The sequence below is a fragment of the Syngnathus typhle genome, linkage group LG21, assembly GCF_033458585.1.
Source record: "Syngnathus typhle isolate RoL2023-S1 ecotype Sweden linkage group LG21, RoL_Styp_1.0, whole genome shotgun sequence".
NCBI classification, from domain to species: Eukaryota; Metazoa; Chordata; class Actinopteri; order Syngnathiformes; family Syngnathidae; genus Syngnathus; species Syngnathus typhle.
In genome coordinates this window covers 8,403,896-8,423,009 of record NC_083758.1, presented here as the reverse complement: position 1 = coordinate 8,423,009, position 19,114 = coordinate 8,403,896, and the positions used below count along the sequence as shown (strand labels likewise).

Sequence of the window (19,114 nt, the reverse complement as noted above, 5' to 3'; positions counted from 1 at the left end):
TGAGAACACGTTGGAGCTTTCCTCTCGTTGAACGTTCTCCGCGAGCATGCCGAATACAAGCTTTATTCCAACAGATACAATATTTGCTATAGTGTATGCGCGCGGCCGTGTCATTATGTGTAAACGCAAGCGTCATCCAATCGATACATTTCAGAATGGAGTTTGGACTATAACGCTCATTTAAGGCAAATTCCACGATGGCGTCACAGATGGGCAAATGGAACACTCCAATAAATGGCATCGTTGGGGTTTCTCAATCATATTTATGAATTTGTGATGTTTCCAAATGGATTAATTAACATTGGTTGAGCTGCGATCTTCCTTGAAATTGCATTTGCGTTAGAAGCTCAACACAACCCCCCTCCCAGTCGTCAAGTTTTGGAAATCTGATCGTCGCGAAGTTGCGTCAAGGAGTTCAACCCAATTGAAGTGGAAGTTAAAAAAGCGCTGCCTTCATATTAAAGTGGCCCTCAGTGACGCATTTCTGAGACGTCATACGTCACTTTTATCGCGCACACGCACAACTCAAGTGCACATTTTAGATTTGATGTGCGGGAAAGTTCTGTTTGAGCTTGCCGGCGTCAAAAAGAGCAAGTTTGGGAGAGCGTTTTTGTTATGCAGGCAGAAACTTTAAAGTATTTTATTTTGAAAATGACCGGAAGTAGTGTGTGTGCATTCCATCGAACAAACGCGCGTCAGAATGCCGAGCAGCTGATCCAGGCGCGCGTCTAAAAATAATCAACTTTATTCTCCCCGGTCAGCTCACACCACAACATCTTTTTCTCTTTTTTTTTCTCTTCTTCTTCCCCCCCCCAGCGTCAATCTTATTTTTTATTTGTCCTCCAGCAGGAATGAAAATTTGTCCGTGAGGATTGCGGGACTTCTGTCTTCTTGTTGAGGTAAACCTTGGACTTTTCATTTCCACTTTTCTCTCTGGGAAAAAAGGGAAGACTACCCTCGTAAAGTGCGTGCGCGGGTTATCATTGACTTATTCACGCAACTATGACATCATGGTCAACATGACGTCACCGGCGACCAATTAAAGGAGTTGGGCTATGTTTGGCACATATGAAGTGTGCGGAGATAGTTGAGTCGTATATGGAGGAGGGTGTCAAGTGTCTCGCAAAAATTCAGCGGTGCACTTTGAAACATCTCCTTTTTTCATTTGATCGGATTCTTGCGTCTTATGAGCGGGAGGTCGAACGCTCCAATGTTCCCGAATAGCCGTAGAGCACTGCTAAGTGGCAGCCATGTTTGTTTGGCCACTTGTCAGCGCGGCCATGGGCTTGTCGTTTTGCGGCGAGAACGAGAGCGGCTACAGCGTGGACGAGGGCGTGCTGAACAACGGCTGCTTCGTGGACGCCCTCAACCTGGTGCCTCACGTCTTCCTGCTCTTCATCACCTTCCCCATCCTCTTCATCGGTGAGCGCACGCGCAACGTCAGCGGAACCCCGAGACGTCATCACCCGTGCGTGTTTGTCAGGATGGGGCAGTCAGAGCTCCAAGGTGCAAATCCATCACAACACGTGGCTGCACTTCCCGGGACACAACCTGCGATGGATCCTCACCTTCTCGCTGCTCTTTGTCCACGTCTGCGAGTTCGCCGAGGGCGTGGTGTCCAACAAGTGAGTTGACTCTCCGTCACCCCCCCGAGGCTGGATGACGCTGTGTTGTGTTTGCGCCTCGCTGTAGGATGATGGTCACCAACCACCTGCACCTCTTCATGCCAGCCTTCATGGGATTTGTGGCGGCCACCACGTCGGTGGTGTACTACCACAACATTGAGACCTCCAACTTCCCCAAACTTCTCCTGGGTGAGATTTGCGTTACAATGCTAGAAATCGTGGGGGGGTCCAAAGCGCACTCCCGATTGTCGTCCGCAGTTCTATTCATCTACTGGGTGCTGGCCTTCATCACCAAATCCATCAAGCTGTGGAAGTTTGCCGAGGACAAGGTGGACGTCCACCAGCTGAGAGTCTGCATCACGGCGCTGCTGGTGCTGCTCTACGGCCTGCTCATGGCCGTGGAGGTCAACGTGATCAGGATCAGGGTAGACCAAATGATGGAAGGTGCGCTCGGTCGGGTCAAGTGCGAGATGGCTGATTTTTACGTGGTCCCGGCAGAAGTACGTCTTCTTCGCCAACCCTCAGAAGGTGAAGCCCCCCGAAGACTTGCAGGATCTGGGGGTCCGCTTCCTGCAGCCCTTTGTCAACTTGCTCTCAAAGGTGAGAGGACGCGCCGACAGCCCTCTGCACGCTGAGCTCAAGCTCCGCCTCCGTTGCTAGGCGACGTATTGGTGGATGAACCCCCTGATCATGGGGGCCCACAAGAGACCCATCGAGCTGAAGAAGATCGGCAAACTGCCCATCGCCATGCGAGCTCTCACCAACTACCTGCGACTTAAAGACGCCTACGAGGACCAGAGGGTGAGTTCTGCAGAACCGTTCCGGTCGAAGAACGCCTGCGCTAATATCGGTGAGCCGGTCTATGGCGTTTTGCATTATAAGTTAGCATGAAGCTAGCAGATGGTCAGCTCCACGCCTTCCGCAGACGGCCGAGAACCCGGAGCGGGCGCCGTCCATCTGGCGCTCCATGTATCGGGCGTTCGGGCGACCCATCTTGCTCAGCAGCACCTTCCGCTACCTGGCCGACCTGCTGGGCTTCGCCGGCCCGCTCTGCATCTCGGGCATCGTCTGGAACCTCACGCCGGAGGGAGACGCCGGCTCCACTTCGGACAAAAAGGTGAGTGAGGCGTCGATCCAGCGGAGTTGTACTTAGCGCGTCCAGCAGATGGCGCTACGTTTCGTCATTCGAATCCCGCCGCGGCGCCGAAGAAACCCATTTGGTCGCGAAGGGGTTCCCATCCCCAAAGAGTGATTCGCTAAAGGTGGAAAAATCTCAATGTGGTCATATTTTTGTAAAGGTGACGCCGTTTTTGTGCTCCTTTCCACACCGGAATAATTCCGCGGCCGTCGGCCAAGACAAATCACTTGATGTGATTATGGAAATTTCGCGTTGAAGATGGGTGGTTGGGTGGTCCCGCCGTCCAGTCAATGACTCACTGGGTGTGATCACAAGACTCTCTGGGAAATATTTTACCCTTGCTTGCGTTGGGAGCGGTGGCCTAGCGGGTCACTCGTCTGCCTCGCAGCTCTGAGGTCCGTTGACGAGCACCCGCCGAGCGGTCGCTTGTTGTCACAGCTGAGCGGCAGATGTCCGACAGCCGTTTGGATCGAGACACACCATTAGGTACAGCTACGTGTGTGTGTGTAGGAGAGGTACTTTGGCGTCCACCACATGCTGTTCACCGAGCTGCTCCAGAACACGTCGGTTCTGGCCGTGCTGCTCTTCCTGGCGCTGGTGCTGCAGAGGACCTTCCTGCAGGCGTCCTACTACGTCACCATCGAAACCGGCATCAACCTGCGAGGAGCCCTGCTGGTGAGGCGGCGGCGCCGCGTCGTTTGGGCTCCCCGCTCAGCCCCTTTTTGTTCTTCCTCCACCCAGGCGATGATTTACAACAAGATCCTGCGTCTGTCCACGTCCAACATGTCCATGGGCGAGATGACGCTGGGCCAGATCAACAACCTGGTTGCCATAGAGACCAATCAGCTGATGTGGTTTCTCTTCCTATGTCCCAATCTGTGGGCCATGCCTGTGCAGGTATCTGCGGCGAGTCTGCCATTTTGGTCGGAGGCAACCGCTATGAGCAATTTTTTTGTTCCACCAGATCGTGATGGGAGTGCTTCTTCTTTACTACCTGCTTGGCTGGAGTGCCTTAGTGGGCGCGTCCGTCATTGTTCTTCTGGCTCCGGTTCAGTACCTCATTGCCACCAAGCTGGCCGACATGCAAAAGATCACCCTGGTGAGCGTTCTTCTCCCCACTTGCGACGTGGGAAGCGGCCGCCGAGACTTGTGTTTTTGCAGGAGCACTCCACCGACAGGCTGAAGAAGACCTCGGAGATCTTGAAGGGCATCAAGCTGCTGAAGCTCTACGCTTGGGAGAACATCTTCTGCGACAGCGTGGAGGAGACGCGAGGCAAAGAGCTGACCAGCCTCAAGACCTTTGCCTTCTACACTTCCATGTCCAGTGAGAAGACGGTGGAAAAGATGTTGTTGTTGGAATGCCCTTGCCATCATGCTCTTCTGTCCTTGTGCAGTCTTCATGAACGCCGCCATTCCCATCGCCGCCGTCCTGGCGGTAAGCTCCTACCCGCGAATAATCCAACCAATCGTGGTGGCCGGAACCTTCTAAATGTCTGAGAACCTCCTCGCAGACCTTCGTCATGCATTACTTCCTCACCGACACGGGTCCGAGTCCCGCGGAGGCCTTTGCCACTCTGGCGCTCTTCAACATCCTGGTCACGCCGCTCTTCCTGCTGTCCACCGTCGTCCGCTTCGCCGTCAAGGCGCTCCTCAGGTTGGGCCCCTCCCTGGTAGAAATCCCCAAGGAGACAGAAACCTTTTCATCTTTTGCCGCAGTGTCCAGAAGCTGGGCGAGTTCCTCCAAAGCGACGAGATCGGAGACGACAGCTGGAGGAACGGCGAGGTGTCCGTCCCGTCCGAGGCGGCCAAGAAGCACCCTGGAGGGGCGAGTGTTCGCCGCCGCCGCCGCGCTGCTAACTTGCTAACAAGCTAACTTGTCTTTGTCTGGCTGAAGACCAAAGCCATCAACAGGAAGCAGCCTCTCCGCTACCAGATGGACAACTACGAGCAGCCGTCCAGGCGGCAGATGAGACCCAGCGAGACGGAAGATGTGGCCGTCAAGGTCAGATTTGATTCCAGCACCTTTTTCTTTGGGCAAGCTCAGAGCCGCTTTCATCCAATCTATCTGGAGCAGATGTTTGTTATCACGACGACGTGACTCCCGAGGAAGCGGCCCATTCACACGAGAACGTCTTGCCCCGAGAGCGGCCCCACTTAAGGCGACTCTTCCTGTCGCATCCCCGCGGGGCGATGGCCCGCTCATTAGCCCGGCGAGGGAGGAAGGGAGGGGGGGGGGGATTCGCAACCCGACAGACGTGATGGAGTCTGCCTGGCCCGGACTTTTCCAGCTCGGTCCCGAAGGTATTAACCCGGGTCGAGGTCAACTACACTGGGAAAAGCCCGCTTGGTCTTTGCGCCGCCGCTGTCACTTCCTGTTCTCGCGTTTGACATTTGACAGCCTCGTTAATTTCACGCAGCCCTTCCTTTGTCCTTCATCTGCTCTCAGGGAGTAGGAAGTCACGTACGAAAAAATTCGGATCAAGTCATGGTCTGAAAAAGCCAGTCGGGTTTCACTGACTCACAAATGACTCAACTTAGCCTTCGACGTGTGTTAGCGTGAAGCTAACACATGACGGAAGGCTCTCACGACCCGACATGTTCCAGTGGAGATGGCGCTGGTGGGCCGGTGTCGCGCTGAGAGGGAGTTCTGGAGGGAAGGGGGGGGCGCCCTGATAAAATAAACTTAACGGGAACAAATAAACCAAACAGAGGAGAGGAATGTGAGCGCCGGGAAGCGGCGTGCCAGATCATCGGACGGGCGGGCGGGCAATCTGTTTTGGGCTTAGCTGTTAGCTTAGCCGTCCGTGGCAGAGCGTGACGAAGCTGGACCAATGAGCTTTTTTTCAGGTGAGCAACGGAAGCTTCACCTGGGGAAGCAACCTGTCCACGCTGAGCGACATCAACATCCGCATCCCGACAGGTGACGTGGTCGTCGCTGGCGTTGAATCCGCCGGTGGCTAACGTTGGGCTTTTCAGGTCAGCTGACCATGATCGTGGGCCAGGTGGGCTGCGGGAAGTCGTCGCTGCTGCTCGCCATGCTGGGCGAGATGCAGAGCATCAGCGGCCGCATCCACTGGAGCAAGTAAGTCTGGCCGGAGTGGAGCGGGAAACTTTTTTTGCACGTGTCGGCGCTTTTCGCACCAGCTTCTGACTTCCTCACCTTCTCGGCCACCTGATAGCGAGAGTTTCTCCCAGGGGCCGTTCAGGTACTTTCCTTCTTCCAGAACTTGCATGGGCATCTCACAACTTTTTTTTTTCTTAAGGTGATGAACTGTCACCATGGAAACGTTTCCTCAATAGACTGCATGTAGCATGTTCGCATGTGTCGTTAGCTCACGCTAAAGTGCTACCTTTGACAGCCACCTGGAAGCGGCGGAGGACGAGGCCGGTGACCACGCCGCAAGGTAGCGGACCTGTGACATCACCTCCCCCCTCCCCCCTCTCCACCCCACCCATCATAGTGTTTTGGCTCCTTGAATCATCATTGCTGGAGATCTTTTTCTTCTTTTGATCATTTGACTTTCTTTTTTACTTGATGATTTGACTTCTTTTTGAAGTTGGAGATTCTGTGTGGATCATTCTATGCTCCTTCATGATGGCATCCTTAACACTCATGAAGCTGAAGCCAACTTCATGTTCTTGGCGTGGATGTGTGAAGGCTCCTCCCTGGGCGAAGCTTGGTTGTCCTCACTCTTGTTTTTGCTCCGTCCTTAGCAAGAACCGCTACTCGGTGGCCTACGCCACCCAGAAGTCGTGGCTGCTCAACGCCACGGTGGAGGACAACATCACCTTTGGGAGTCCCTTCAACAAGCAGAGGTGACAAAGCGGCGCTGGGCCCGAGAGCTTTTGGGTTGATTCTGGATTTTGCCACGTCAGGTACAAGGCGGTGATCGACGCCTGCTCTCTCCAGCTGGACATCGACCTGCTGCCCTTCGGAGACCAAACGGAAATCGGGGAACGAGTGAGCCTCCCCTCCCCTCCCTCCCTCTGGCTTTGCTTGCACCTTGTCCACCCGCTTTCCCTCCCGCCAGGGCATCAATCTGAGCGGCGGGCAGCGCCAGAGGATCTGCGTGGCTCGAGCGCTCTACCAGAACACCAACATCGTCTTCCTGGTGAGCGTCGAGGCGTCGCGAAAATCGAGCGGCGTAATCGCATTAGAGCAATTAGATGGCGTCAGACGGAAGCGACGCCCCAGCGCCCGCCCGCCACGTGTTTGTTATCCCGTCGCCGCGGCGACGGCAGCTCCGCTTGATTCCGATCCTCCGTCATCCGGGCGAGGTTAAGCGGTGACGGCGCCGCCTTGGGAAAACGTGCCCGTTGTCATGGCGACAGCTTTCTTCTCCCTAGGACGACCCCTTCTCCGCCCTGGACATCCACCTGAGCGACCACCTGATGCAGGACGGCATCCTCAAGTTCCTGCAGGACGACAAGCGGACCGTGGTGCTCGTCACGCACAAGCTGCAGTACCTCATCCATGCCGACTGGGTCAGTCCGAGCCCGGCCGAGCGAGCGAGTGGGCCGTCGAGCGGCGCCTGAGCGCAAACTCGCCCCTGCTTCAGATCATTGCTATGAAGGACGGCTCCGTGTTGAGGGAAGGAACTCTGAAGGACATCCAGACGCACGACGTGGAGCTCTACGACCACTGGAAGACGCTCATGAACCGGCAGGACCAGGAGCTGGAGAAGGTTAGTCCTTCCCTCTCTTCTCTGACTCGGGCCTCTGACGGCTTTGCTCCACGCAGGACATTGAGCAGGACAGCCAAACCACCCTGGAGAGGAAGACTCTCCGCCGAGCCTTCTACCCCCGAGAGACCAAAAACCAGATGGACGACGAGGATGAAGGTAGGTGAGCTTCAAGATTGCCACGATGGCTTTCAATCCACCTTGCCATCCTTTCAGAGGAGGAAGAGGAGGAGGAAGATGAAGACAACCTGTCCACCACCACAAACAGGAGATCCAAGGTCCCGTGGAAGGTGAGATGATTTTGATCCTGACTTTCATTGGCCATGGTGACCACGATGACTCGTAATTGTCAGGACTGCTGGTGCTACTTCTCCTCGGGTGGCTTCTTCATGGTCTTCCTCATGATGTCCTCCAAGCTCCTCAAGCACTCGGTCATTATGGCCATCGACTACTGGTTGGCCATCTGGACCTCCGAGCACACCAACCAGACCATGGTGGTGGGATCCAACGGGACGTGCCAGGTCCAAGCGGTCAACAAAAGCCCCGCCGACTCAGAGGTCCGCTAGCGCCGTGGATGGATGCGTTTCCAAGAGATGTTGCGCAATGTCTGAACCGGGCCCGCTTGCAGGACTCCTTCTACCTGACGGTGTTCATAGTTCTTTGCGCGGCCGGGATCGCGCTGTGCCTCATCACCTCGCTCAGCGTGGAGTTCTTGGGGCTCTCTGCGGCCACCAACCTCCACCACAACCTGCTCAACAAGATCATCCACGCTCCTCTCAGGTGGGTCCTTCTTCACAGAGTTCTTCTCTGGCGGGAACTGCATTGTCCGTCTTTCCTCTTCCCAGGTTTTTTGACATCACCCCCCTGGGGCAGATCCTCAACAGGTTCTCAGCTGACACAAACATCATCGACCAGGTACGTCTTTGTTGGGCAATGTGGGTCCTCGCTGACATCTGGTCTGCTCGTCCTCCAGCACATTCCTCCTACCCTGGAATCCTTGACGCGCTCCAGCTTCCTTTGCTTGTCCGCCATCGGTGTCATTTCCACCATCACGCCTTACTTCATCATCGCCCTGGTGCCCCTGGCCGTGGCCTTCTACTTCATCCAGAAGTACTTCCGGGTGGCCTCCAAGTGAGTGAGAAGCCGCCGAGGTTCTTCAGCAGGTGTCGGGACCACATTTTCGATCCCCACCAGAGATCTTCAGGACCTCGACGACTCCACGCAACTTCCCCTGCTGTGTCATTTCTCCGAGACGGCTGAAGGTCTCACCACCATCAGAGCCTTTAGGTAAGGGCGCCGTCGTGCATCCAGAGGAGCCCGCGACGGACATGATGATTTGTCCTTCAGACACGAGGCCCGCTTCAAGCAACGCATGCTGGAGCTGACCGACACCAACAACACGGCGTACCTCTTCCTCTCGGCCGCCAACCGCTGGCTGGAGGTCCGCACGGTGAGGCTGGCCTTCTTCTGCTGGTGTCGTGATGACCTTGAGAATCATCCGCCGATGTTCTCTCCCGGCTTTCAGGACTACCTCGGAGCCGTGATCGTGCTGGCCGCGGCCGGCGCGTCCATCTGGGGTTTGGGTTGCGGCCAACCGACCGGAGGTCTGGTGGGCTTGGCTCTCACCTACGCCCTGACGGTCGGTTTCGTCGCCGGACGACAGAAGCTAAAGAACATCCAAGGAACATCTACTTGCGTTTGGCTGCAGGTCACCAACTACTTGAATTGGGTGGTGAGGAACCTGGCCGACCTGGAGGTGCAGATGGCGGCCGTCAAGAAAGTCAACAGCTTCCTCGGTACCGAGTCTGAGAACTACGAGGGATCCATGGGTGAGTCGGCCGCCGTCGCCGCAGTCTTTGGAAGCTCCGAGCAATTTGTGCGTCCCGCAGATTCTTCTCAGATGCCGGAGACGTGGCCCGAGCACGGAGAAATCAAGATCCAAGACCTGTGCGTGCGCTACGACCCCATGCTCAAACCCGTGCTCAAGCACGTCAACGCTTACATCCAGCCGGGTCAGAAGGTCACTATTCCAGACGGAGATGGCTGGCCGTCGGTCCGTCCGAGTCTCCTTCTCACGCCTCGCTTTTCTGCCCAGGTGGGAATCTGCGGCCGCACGGGAAGCGGCAAGTCCTCGCTCTCCTTGGCCTTCTTCAACATGGTGGACATCTTCGAAGGTGAGTGAGTCTCCTCGTTCTTCTCTCCTTTTGCGTTGACGCGTGTGTGTTTAAAAGAAAAATGTGCCCGGCTTTCCGAGATTCCCTTTTTTGGGAAAAGTGGCGCGAAGGCCTGACCGCTGTTGACATTAACCAAGCCAAGTGAGATGATTTTGCTAATGGTGGTGGAGATGTAAACCATTGGATCCATTCTTTTTTATTTGGAACAATAATCATGGCGTATCGCACACTTGGCAGACGAAAGGCATTCCTCAACCATTTGATTTCCATTCCGTGTCTTCCACTTTTTTGGATTGTCTTTTTTTTTTCTCCTCCAGGAAAGATCGTCATCGACGGCATCGACATCTGCAAACTTCCCTTGCAGACGCTGCGCTCTCGGCTGTCCATCATCCTGCAGGACCCCATTTTGTTTAGTGGCTCCATAAGGTACACACACATGGCTGAAGAGACCACTTCCTGTTTACGTTCCAGCCTGGCTGTTTGATTTAAGTTTTTTGGGGAGGCAGCTGCAGCGCTTCCAATAAATCTCGCCAGGGCTTTTTTTGGGGGGAGCTGGATCGTCTTCCTGGTTCTTCACTTTCTATTGTTCGTATCGGAGCACCCGGGTTGGCCAAAGATAGCGCATTTGTCAAGTGGGCCACTTGTTCCTTGGAGAGGGGCTCCGGAATGGAGCCTTGCGGAACACCGCTCTGCTCCGAAGAAGCTTTTTCTCGCAGCAGGAAGTGGGCCGGAGACCTCGTGTGACTTTTTGCCTGGCCGTGTTTGTTTGGACTGTGCGTGCGTGGGGTGAACGGTCGAGTGTTTCACACCGCTCACCGCGTGTTCCTCGGCCCTTCTGACGCATTTGTGCGACAAATGTGGGAAATGAATCGGAGACGGCAAGCGGCGTGACCTTCCGCAGGTTCAATCTGGACCCGGAGCGGACGTGCAACGACGAGCGCCTGTGGGAGGCGTTGGAGATCGCCCAGCTGAAGAACATGGTCAAGGCGCTACCGGGAGGACTGGGTACGGAAAGGCCGGCGCCTTACCCGGGCCGCCTTCTGATTGGCCCGTTTTGCAGATGCGGTGGTGACAGAGGGCGGCGAGAACTTCAGCGTGGGGCAGCGGCAGCTCTTCTGCTTGGCTCGGGCCTTTGTGAGGAAGAGCAGCATCCTCATCATGGACGAGGCCACCGCCTCCATCGACATGGCAACGGTGCGTGCGCCCGGCCGCAGTGGAATCAAATGTTCCTCAGCGCCAGATGGAGAGCAACCATCAACTTGTGTTTCTGTGCGTTCAGGAGAACATCTTGCAGAAAGTTGTGATGACGGCCTTTGCCGACCGCACCGTTGTGACCATCGCCGTGAGTGTTGCACGTTGGCTTCCTGTTCGGCCTTTGTGTCCTTTTCCAGCTTCTTGTCATTTCCCCTCAACTCGCTCTTCCTATCTTTTGCCATTCTGTCCTGTTCTGTCCCGGCCCGTCCCGTCCCGTGCTAACCCTTCAGCACCGCGTCTCTTCCATCCTGGAAGCTGGGCAGGTGCTGGTCTTCTCCTCTGGGATTTTGGTGGAATGTGACTCGGGTCCCAACTTGCTAGCACAGCAGGAGAGCCTCTTCAGTGTGCTCGTGCGAACACACAAGTAGAACCGGACCGGACCAGCCCACGTGGACTCGGCCCCACCCACTCCTATTCTCTTTCCGTTTCTTCTTCTTCTTCTTCTCGCCACCGGGGGCTGGTTCTGGTCCTGGTTCTGCCAGAGACAACCTGGTTAGTAGCAAAGAGTAACACTGTTAGTTGAGTTGCTCAGCGTGTGTCCTTCCCCCCCACCCCCCTCCCCTCCCTCCTCAGCACCGCGTGCACACCATCCTGACGGCCGACCTGGTGATCGTCATGAAGCGCGGGAACATCCTGGAGTACGACAAGCCCGAGACGCTTCTGGAGCAGGAGGACGGCATGTTTGCCTCCTTCGTCAAGGCTGACATGTAGCCCCGACGTTTCACTTTGACTCGGGCACTAAACGTTGAGCCCAAAAACAAGAAAACTTCAGTATCAGCATTTTCTTTTCCGGTGCGGCAGTAACACACGTTGGGCCGTCGTATGTTGTTTTATTCACAAGATGACTTCACTTGAGTCTTTTACCTTCTGCGTCACGTGTTGCTTGGATTCAGCATTTGTACAATGCAACCGAGTTGTGTGCATTAAAGTCCTTTTCTAATCTTTTCAAACTGATGACTATTTTTGCCAATCGAAAAATTGCCTGGCTCCTCCCCCCGGGCGTTTTTTATTTAGGAAGGACTTATTTCTGGTGAGCGATATGTTACTAAATAGCGCCACCTGGCGGCTCGACCAAGAATCCATTTCCCTCCACTTTGTCACATTTCAAGTCAAAGGGAGCACTTTAAAGGGAAGTTGTTGAGCTTATTTGGGCATCTTTTTATTACTTGGGTGCCTTTAAATGGACGCTTCGGGAAAGCAGCGCTACCGGGTCCAGCTTGAGGAGGTCGTAAAGCCGGCCCAGCAGAGGCGGCTCCCAACCAACGGCGAAATGTGCGCGCGCCCGAGCGCAAGTCAGAGGCGCTGAGACGACGTGCGTAAAAGGCGCACAAGGCGGGCGAGCGAGCAAACCAATCATGCTGGCTCGAAAAAGCATTATCCCGGAGGAGTTCGGCTTGCCGGGGCTGGCGTCCCGCATGCCCCGCAAGCCGGTGTTCCGCGACCGCGTCAACAAGGCGCGCTTCATCGCCAAGAACGGCTCGTGCAACTTGGCGCACAAGAACATCCGCGAGCAGGGCCGCTTCCTGCAGGACGTCTTCACCACGCTGGTGGACCTCAAGTGGCGCTTCACGCTCGTCATCTTCACCACCACCTTCGTCAGCAGCTGGCTACTCTTCGCCATGAGCTGGTGGCTGGTGACGTTCGCGCACGGAGACCTGGACCCCCGACGTCTCGACGGCGCGCACTGCGTCACCGGAGTCAAGTAAGTGCTCGCGCTGCAGCTTCAGAACTCGTGACGTAGGTTTCCGATGAGGTTTCCCTCATTGCAGGGACTTTTTCAAGCGAGAAAATGTCTTTCTTTGGTCCCGCCCACGCGGCCTTCTCCCTCCTTTGATTGGTTGCTGGCTAACGTAATGAAATGAGGCCATTTTTCATGTTCCATGACCACCATGGGACCGATCTCTTTTAGCAATCACCGTTTACGCTTGCGCCTGTCCCGCCCAGGTCGTTCACGTCGGCCTTCCTGTTCTCCATCGAGGTGCAGGTGACCATCGGTTTCGGGGGCCGCATGATCACCGAGCAGTGTCCCGCCGCCATCACGGTGCTCATCCTGCAGAACATCGTGGGCCTCATCATCAACGCCGTCATGCTGGGTAGTCGTCAACGCACACCCAGCCCCGTGACCCTAACGTGACCCCGGCCGCCTTTGCTCCAGGTTGCATCTTCATGAAGACGGCCCAGTCCAACCGGCGCGCCGAGACGCTCATCTTCAGCCGCCACGCCGTCATCGCCGTGCGCAACAACCGCCTGTGCTTCATGATCCGCATCGGCGACCTGCGCAAGAGCATGATCATCGGCGCCACCGTCCGCCTTCAGGTCGCCGGATGGCAATTGCGATTTTGCCAATGGGGTCGCCCTTACATTGTCCTTCTGCTGCTTTTGCAGGTGGTGAGGAAGACGACCACTCCCGAGGGCGAGGTGATCCCCATCCACCAGATCGACGTCCAGACGGAGAGCGCCACGTCCAGCAACAGCCTCTTCCTGCTCGCCCCGCTCATCATCTGCCACGTCATCGACAAGAACAGGTGGGTCCTCCGTCGCCGCCCGCCCGCCCGCCCGCCCGCCTTTTTTGTGGCAGCGCCTGCTAGCGTAGCACCTGGGCTCCCGCGCCTCTGCCCGGCAGTCCGCTGTACGACCTGTCGGCCATGGAGCTCCAGTGCAGCGACCTGGAGGTGATTGTCATCCTGGAGGGCGTGGTGGAGACCACCGGCATCACCACGCAAGCCCGCACCTCCTACGTCTCCGAGGAGATCCAGTGGGGCCACCGCTTCGTCCCCATCGTCACCGAGGAGGAGGGCGTCTACTCCGTCGACTACTCCAAGTTCGGCAACACCGTGCGGGTTGGTCACGCGGCGGCCGTATTTGAGAGGAAAACCGCTTCCAAATAGTCGAGCGCTGATAGGCGACGGGTTACGGAGGAACTCTCCGTCGAAGTAGAAAGCCAAAGGTTTGATTGTCGACAGGTGGCCACGCCCCGCTGCAGCGCCCGCGAGCTGGACGAGAAGCCGTCCATCTTGATCCAGACCATGCAGAAGAGCGAGCTGTCACACCAGAACTCCCTGAGGAAGAGGAACTCCATGCGGCGCAACAACTCCATGCGCAAGGGGGCCGGCGGAGGCGGCGGCAGCAGCGGGAGCTTGCGACGAAACAACTCCGGCATGCTCTCGCCCAAAGTCCAGTTCTTCACGCCGGCCGAGGGCGGTCAGAGCGTGAACGCCGTCACCTGACAGGAGGCCTGGGTCCTGCTGCTTTGCTTTCTGCGTGTGACCTCTGCCCCCCCCTGGGACCTCTTCTTCTTTGTCTTGCCCTAACTTCATTGGCAACATTTCCAGAGCTAACACCTGCACCTGCACATACTGCAAGACTGAGATGAGGGAGTTGCTTCCAGGTTGCCATGGTTATGCTTCACTCAGCAATGATGCAGAAAAAAATAGATGGCACTTTTTCTTTTTGTTGCCAAGTCCTCAAAATGATCACTTTTTATAATAACCCATTTTGGAGGAGAAAATGTTGCCTTATAATGAGCCTCATAATGATCACTATTTGTCATAATCAATGTTTGCCCATTAAAAAAAACAATGAAATAAATAACCAACCATTTCCCTTTCTGAATATGACACGAACGAACATTGTTTGGCTTTGTGTAGCAAAGATTCATGACATTTTGGCGCTGATTGAAAATGAATGAAAATACGAAAAACAAACACGGTCAAAACAAATGCGGTTGTCGCGCAAGCTTGACGTCATCGGTCACCGATGTGCTACGTCACAGACCCGGAAGTGACAGGGGTTTGTTTTGAACGGGTCAAACATGGCTGCAGCGCTCCGTCGGTTGTTGTGCAGCAATGTGAGCTATGTCACCAGCTCACGTTCGCTGACTGGACGTCGGTACTTGTCAAACAGAACGGAACCGGAACCACTGACTGTGCGCAGCCAGGAGAACGGCATTAGGTGACGAAGTGGCTTGAAAAAGAACAAGAGTTCAATGTATTTACAATGCAAACCACAGCAGTCAACTTTGACACAGCTCGTAAATGAGTTTCAAGGTCTCTCATGAAATCGATTTCGTTCTTTTAACACGCTTTCCTTGTTCTGCTGCTTCCCGTTTGTTGTAACTTCATGTCAAAAAGTTAAACATGTGAATTTCTGTCCATTTGTAGAAGAATAATACTGAACAATCCCAAAAAAAGGAACGCTCTGTCTCTGTCCATGCTGGAGTCTCTCCGAGAGGACATCTTGACTGATGTGGACAGCCAAGATCTTCGAGTTATCATCATATCAGGTATCCCATGGAAATAATAGACATAGTTTGCCACTTTCTCAACTTGTGTCACTATTGTGTTAGCCGAAGGTCCCGTGTTTTCCTCTGGCCACGACTTGAAGGAGCTGACGTCAGCCCGGGGTCGAGAGTATCACACCCGTGTGTTTCACACGTGCGCGCAGGTTAGCCGCTTTACCCGTTTGTATTGATTGACTTATCGAGCGTATTTATTGAGGTGTCTATTGCACGGCCAGGTGATGACTCTGATACAAGACGTGGCCGTCCCCGTCATCGCCATGGTGAATGGCGTGGCCACGGCGGCGGGCTGCCAGCTGGTGGCCAGCTGCGACGTGGCGCTGGCGTCCGACAAATCCACCTTCGCCACCCCGGGCGTCAACGTGGGGCTCTTCTGCTCCACGCCGGCCGTGGCCATCGGCCGAGCCGTGCCCAGGAAGGTGACGCTGAGGCTATTCGTTAGCATCGTTTGTTAACGTGGAGCTAGTTTGGTGACTTGTGCCCGGCAGGTTGCCATGGAGATGCTTTTCACGGGCGCTCCCATCTCCGCCCACGACGCTTTGCTGCACGGGTTGCTCAGTAAGGTCGTTCCGGAGGAGCGATTGGAAGCGGAGACCATGGCCGTCGCCCGGCGCGTGTGCGGGGCCAGCCGACCCGTGGTGGCCCTCGGCAAGGCCGCCTTCCACAAGTGCGCGCCGTGACGCTTGTACGGCGACGTGGGCACATTTGCTTTGCTCACCTCAGCTCTATTCTGTCTCTTTCCCCCCAAGACAAATGTCTCAAGGACGAGATGGGGCGTACGCCACCGCCTCCAAGGTGATGGTGGACAACCTGGCTTTGAGAGACGGCCAGGAGGGAATAAGAGCCTTCATCGAGAAACGCAAGCCGGTGTGGAGCCATCAAGTGGAAAAGGTCCACGATTGACGCGCGTTGCTCCGACGGACGGACCTTGTGTGTTTCCGACGGACGTCATCAGACCTATTCCTGCGTGCCTTAAAGAGCTGCATTGTGAAGGGACATTTAATTTAATGGTACTTAAATACCCATGTTTAATTTTAAATGTTTTTTTTGAATAATTAAGCACGATTTTTGTTTCATGTATAGTGTTTATATTCAAACTGTGCAGATTGTTACAGCATATACAATAAAACACTATATGTTTGGAGTAAAACGTTTCATTTTTGGTTTTACCGTATTTTATTGTTCGTCATTATGGTTTGGTTCTTTTAAAGTCAAGTGTTGTTGTTTTTTTATCGACAATACAAAAAGAAATGATGGAGATTCGTTCGTCTGATTTTCCTAGCAAGTCCGTGAAGGCATCAGCGGTGCCTGCGTTTCCCTTAACTGTGCGCATGCGCAGTACTGCCAGTCTGACCTTCATCGGAGCGAACATGTTGGCCAGGACCAGCGCCTTGGTGTTCTCCCCACAATGGTAACGAAAAGTCGCACTCTGCCACCGTTTTCTCGATCACTTCTGTTGCGTCGTGTCTCCAAGTGCGTCTTGTGCAATAGACGTGAACCGTGTTGGGCCGAACTGAAAGTTATTGAAAGCTAAAGGACGTGCTAACGTGGAGGCCGCGGCTAATGAATGACAGCGGCTAGGCGGCTAATGCTAAATAAGACGGTGACATTGTCGTATTAGTGCAGTTATTTTAAGCTAACACCGAACTGAAATGTTTTAAGACAAACCACCTCGTATTAATCAGCTATGCGTTAGTCTGCAGCAAAGATGAACACACATTTGCGCAAGTGTCCCCCTTTGCTGTCCTTTTACAATAAAATCAAAAGTGGATGAATGCTTGGGCTTGTATTCTGCACAAGTTGCATTCATGTGTGTTTGTTTTAACAGTGGGCAGATCAGGAACATGGCCACCTTGAAGGACAGTAAGTTCATGACATCCTGGTCCACTGATGTAAAATTAGATATTGTGCCGCGCCACCTTGTCAACTGAACTGACGGCGTGTCCGATTGCGTCTAGTCACCATCCGGCTGAAGTCCATCAAGAACATCCAGAAGATCACCAAGTCAATGAAAATGGTGGCTGCCGCCAAGTACGCTCGGGCTGAGAGGCAGCTGAAGCCCGCCCGGGTCTACGGCACCGGAGCCCTCTGTACGTGCACTTGGAATCGGTCTTGAAAAGAGCCAAAGCTTGACTCCTCCCCCGCTGTGTCCCGCAGCTCTCTACGAGAAGGCCGAGATCAAGGCGCCCGAGGACAAGGCGGCCAAGCACCTGATCATCGGCGTGACGTCGGACCGCGGGCTGTGCGGTGCCATCCACTCAGGCGTGGCCAAGACCATCAAGAATGAGATAGCTAACCTGACGGGCAGCGGTAAGGAGGTGATGGTGGTCAACGTGGGCGACAAACTTCGAGGTCTGCTGCACAGGTACGAGTGCCCGCCCCGTTGCGCCCACCGCCGTGCGGCTGACGTGTTTTTGCCCGGTGGTCAGGACCCACAGCAAGCACATCGTGCTCAACTTCAAGGAGGTGGGCCGCAAGCCCCCCACCTTTGGCGACGCCTCCGTCATCGCCGGCGAGCTGCTCAACGCCGGCTACGAGTTTGACCAAGGAGCCGTTGTCTACAATCGCTTCAGGTCTTTGACTTGCCCCCGTCCTCCTCAAAAGTGTCTGCAAGTAGCTTTGTCGTGAAAGAGAAATGTTCTCCCCATGCAGGTCCGTCATTTCCTACAAGACGGACCAAAAGCCGCTTTTCTCCAACGACGTGGTCGCAAACGCAGGTAAGGTCTCGGGCCGCCAAAATTAAACCCCCCCAACTCCAACTCGGGCCGGTCTCCGCAGAGACCATGGGCGTGTACGACGATATCGACGCCGACGTGCTGAGGAGCTACCAGGAGTTTGCCATGGTCAACATCATCTACCTGGCGATGCGGGAGTCATCCACCAGCGAACAGAGCGCCAGGATGACCGCCATGGACAGCGCCAGCAAGAACGCTTGTAAGCCGGACCCGCCTTCACCGTTTGGTCGCCAGGCATTGATGGGTTCTTCCTGTTTTTTTTTTTTTTTTCCCTCCTCCCCTTTTGATTGACAACCCGCTCGACAGCCGAGATGATCGACAAGCTCACCCTGACCTTCAACCGCACCCGACAGGCCGTCATCACCAAGGAGCTGATCGAGATCATCTCCGGAGCCGCCGCGCTGTAAGTTTTCATCTTCGCAGCTTCGTGGCCTTCAAAACCTTCTAACGCTCTCGCGCGTTTTGCATCGATCCGCTGCACTGAATTCAGGAATTGAGCCTTGAAGGAGGTAAACCGGGTAGACGTCAACGTGCTTTGACTTAGTTAGCCGCTACGTTAGCCAGCAGTGTGGTTTGGTTGATTTGTTGTGTTTTGGAACGACGGGAATTCTTTCTCGGCAGGTAAGCGACGAGGTGAACCCCGACGGACGTTTCCGAGCCAAGCCCACGTTTATGCTTGTGTTTGTAAAATATACGCAGAGAATAAAGACCTTAGACCATCCGCTCGACTCGTTGCTTTTTTTCGTGCAATTTCACACGCTAAATTTGTGAATTAAGATTAACAGTGACACATGCACATTTGTAAGTATGTTTCATAGAGTTGGACTTTTGTTTTCACTTGTCAATCACTTCACTGGTTCTTTTATCTCAAAACAAGATATTTTAGGATGACCTGACATGTTTGGGCTTGTACTTCCGCCTTCATCAGAGTATATAGTTCATATAGTTGATGTGTATTTCATATAGTTTTATTCAAACTGAATATTTAGTCATTATTCCCACATTTACTCTAGTTTTCCTTTCATACTTTTTTACTGACTTATTCATGGGCTAGCTTGAAATTGTTGACATATATTCTCTTGATAAATTTGCCTAACTTGTAACAGCAGACCAGAAATCTGAAATGAGCGTCATCAAGGTTAAACAAACCATGATCAAGAGCCAAATGTTGCTAGCAATAGCGCTGTCCGGGTGTTCCTAATGGAGTGT

At 54.5% G+C, this 19,114-nt stretch overlaps 4 protein-coding genes across 14 annotated transcripts; all 4 read left to right on the top strand.

The window, feature by feature from the left end:
- The first annotated feature begins 673 nt into the window (after positions 1 to 673).
- abcc9 (ATP-binding cassette, sub-family C (CFTR/MRP), member 9) lies at positions 674 to 11,823 on the top strand. Of its 9 annotated transcripts, none has more exons than XR_009710824.1 (42): positions 674 to 756; positions 850 to 899; positions 1,274 to 1,422; positions 1,484 to 1,625; positions 1,693 to 2,050; positions 2,124 to 2,225; positions 2,286 to 2,426; positions 2,551 to 2,742; positions 3,274 to 3,438; positions 3,505 to 3,660; positions 3,728 to 3,862; positions 3,925 to 4,087; positions 4,158 to 4,198; positions 4,275 to 4,417; positions 4,480 to 4,588; positions 4,658 to 4,765; positions 5,611 to 5,683; positions 5,740 to 5,845; positions 6,123 to 6,167; positions 6,478 to 6,579; positions 6,640 to 6,724; positions 6,795 to 6,875; positions 7,111 to 7,248; positions 7,323 to 7,448; positions 7,505 to 7,604; positions 7,662 to 7,735; positions 7,799 to 8,002; positions 8,074 to 8,225; positions 8,291 to 8,360; positions 8,419 to 8,576; positions 8,640 to 8,732; positions 8,793 to 8,895; positions 8,971 to 9,084; positions 9,154 to 9,274; positions 9,335 to 9,465; positions 9,541 to 9,619; positions 9,937 to 10,045; positions 10,521 to 10,624; positions 10,680 to 10,813; positions 10,899 to 10,961; positions 11,104 to 11,365; positions 11,447 to 11,587. XR_009710824.1 is itself a non-coding variant. In XM_061268206.1 (42 exons), the coding sequence occupies exons 3-42, from the start codon at positions 1,281 to 1,283 to the stop codon at positions 11,582 to 11,584; spliced, it is 4,731 nt and encodes a 1,576-aa protein (XP_061124190.1). In that variant the 5' UTR covers positions 675 to 756; positions 850 to 899; positions 1,274 to 1,280; the 3' UTR covers positions 11,585 to 11,823. The 9 variants fall into 9 exon arrangements, 6 of the variants coding, with proteins under 6 accessions (XP_061124191.1, XP_061124190.1, XP_061124186.1 ...); XM_061268206.1 differs by lacking the exon at positions 11,104 to 11,365 and having other exon boundaries at positions 675 to 756; positions 1,693 to 1,814; positions 1,884 to 2,050; positions 11,447 to 11,823; XM_061268202.1 differs by lacking the exon at positions 11,104 to 11,365 and having other exon boundaries at positions 675 to 756; positions 11,447 to 11,823.
- Positions 11,824 to 11,971: 148 nt separating this feature from the next.
- On the top strand, positions 11,972 to 14,464 carry kcnj8 (potassium inwardly rectifying channel subfamily J member 8). 2 transcript variants are annotated; one of them, XM_061268210.1, is made up of 6 exons: positions 11,975 to 12,575; positions 12,818 to 12,966; positions 13,029 to 13,189; positions 13,259 to 13,398; positions 13,497 to 13,713; positions 13,837 to 14,464. In XM_061268210.1, the coding sequence occupies exons 1-6, from the start codon at positions 12,229 to 12,231 to the stop codon at positions 14,098 to 14,100; spliced, it is 1,278 nt and encodes a 425-aa protein (XP_061124194.1). In that variant the 5' UTR covers positions 11,975 to 12,228; the 3' UTR covers positions 14,101 to 14,464. The 2 variants fall into 2 exon arrangements, with proteins under 2 accessions (XP_061124193.1, XP_061124194.1); XM_061268209.1 differs by having other exon boundaries at positions 11,972 to 12,575; positions 13,029 to 13,398.
- A 175-nt stretch (positions 14,465 to 14,639) lies between these two features.
- Positions 14,640 to 16,320, top strand: echdc3 (enoyl CoA hydratase domain containing 3). Its single transcript, XM_061268600.1, has 6 exons — positions 14,640 to 14,824; positions 15,034 to 15,155; positions 15,219 to 15,316; positions 15,389 to 15,589; positions 15,659 to 15,837; positions 15,920 to 16,320. Exons 1-6 carry the CDS (start codon positions 14,685 to 14,687, stop codon positions 16,071 to 16,073), a joined length of 894 nt encoding a protein of 297 aa, XP_061124584.1. The 5' UTR covers positions 14,640 to 14,684; the 3' UTR covers positions 16,074 to 16,320.
- Positions 16,321 to 16,457: 137 nt separating this feature from the next.
- Positions 16,458 to 18,626, top strand: atp5f1c (ATP synthase F1 subunit gamma). 2 transcript variants are annotated; one of them, XM_061268562.1, is made up of 9 exons: positions 16,458 to 16,581; positions 16,999 to 17,033; positions 17,129 to 17,260; positions 17,328 to 17,535; positions 17,600 to 17,743; positions 17,823 to 17,887; positions 17,949 to 18,104; positions 18,212 to 18,308; positions 18,527 to 18,626. In XM_061268562.1, exons 1-9 carry the CDS (start codon positions 16,502 to 16,504, stop codon positions 18,528 to 18,530), a joined length of 921 nt encoding a protein of 306 aa, XP_061124546.1. In that variant the 5' UTR covers positions 16,458 to 16,501; the 3' UTR covers positions 18,531 to 18,626. The 2 variants fall into 2 exon arrangements, with proteins under 2 accessions (XP_061124546.1, XP_061124547.1); XM_061268563.1 differs by lacking the exon at positions 18,527 to 18,626 and having other exon boundaries at positions 18,212 to 18,312.
- Positions 18,627 to 19,114: the final 488 nt, after the last annotated feature.

Bases quoted from the DNA above. Each gene is read 5' to 3' on its own strand.
- abcc9 (XM_061268202.1), top strand. From the start codon at position 1,281: ATGGGCTTGTCGTTTTGCGGCGAGAACGAGAGCGGCTACAGCGTGGAC. The intron at 2,226-2,285 runs GTGAGAGGACGC...CTCCGTTGCTAG, and splicing joins TTGTCAACTTGCTCTCAAAG to GCGACGTATTGGTGGATGAA. The intron at 10,962-11,446 runs GTGAGTGTTGCA...CTCCCTCCTCAG, and splicing joins GCACCGTTGTGACCATCGCC to CACCGCGTGCACACCATCCT.
- kcnj8 (XM_061268209.1), top strand. From the start codon at position 12,229: ATGCTGGCTCGAAAAAGCATTATCCCGGAGGAGTTCGGCTTGCCGGGG. The intron at 13,399-13,496 runs GTGGGTCCTCCG...TCTGCCCGGCAG, and splicing joins CACGTCATCGACAAGAACAG to TCCGCTGTACGACCTGTCGG. The intron at 13,714-13,836 runs GTTGGTCACGCG...GATTGTCGACAG, and splicing joins AGTTCGGCAACACCGTGCGG to GTGGCCACGCCCCGCTGCAG.
- echdc3 (XM_061268600.1), top strand. From the start codon at position 14,685: ATGGCTGCAGCGCTCCGTCGGTTGTTGTGCAGCAATGTGAGCTATGTC. The intron at 15,590-15,658 runs GTGACGCTGAGG...TGTGCCCGGCAG, and splicing joins GCCGAGCCGTGCCCAGGAAG to GTTGCCATGGAGATGCTTTT. The intron at 15,838-15,919 runs GTGCGCGCCGTG...TTTCCCCCCAAG, and splicing joins GGCAAGGCCGCCTTCCACAA to ACAAATGTCTCAAGGACGAG.
- atp5f1c (XM_061268562.1), top strand. From the start codon at position 16,502: ATGCGCAGTACTGCCAGTCTGACCTTCATCGGAGCGAACATGTTGGCC. The intron at 17,261-17,327 runs GTACGTGCACTT...TGTGTCCCGCAG, and splicing joins CTACGGCACCGGAGCCCTCT to CTCTCTACGAGAAGGCCGAG. The intron at 18,105-18,211 runs GTAAGCCGGACC...CCCGCTCGACAG, and splicing joins CAGCGCCAGCAAGAACGCTT to CCGAGATGATCGACAAGCTC.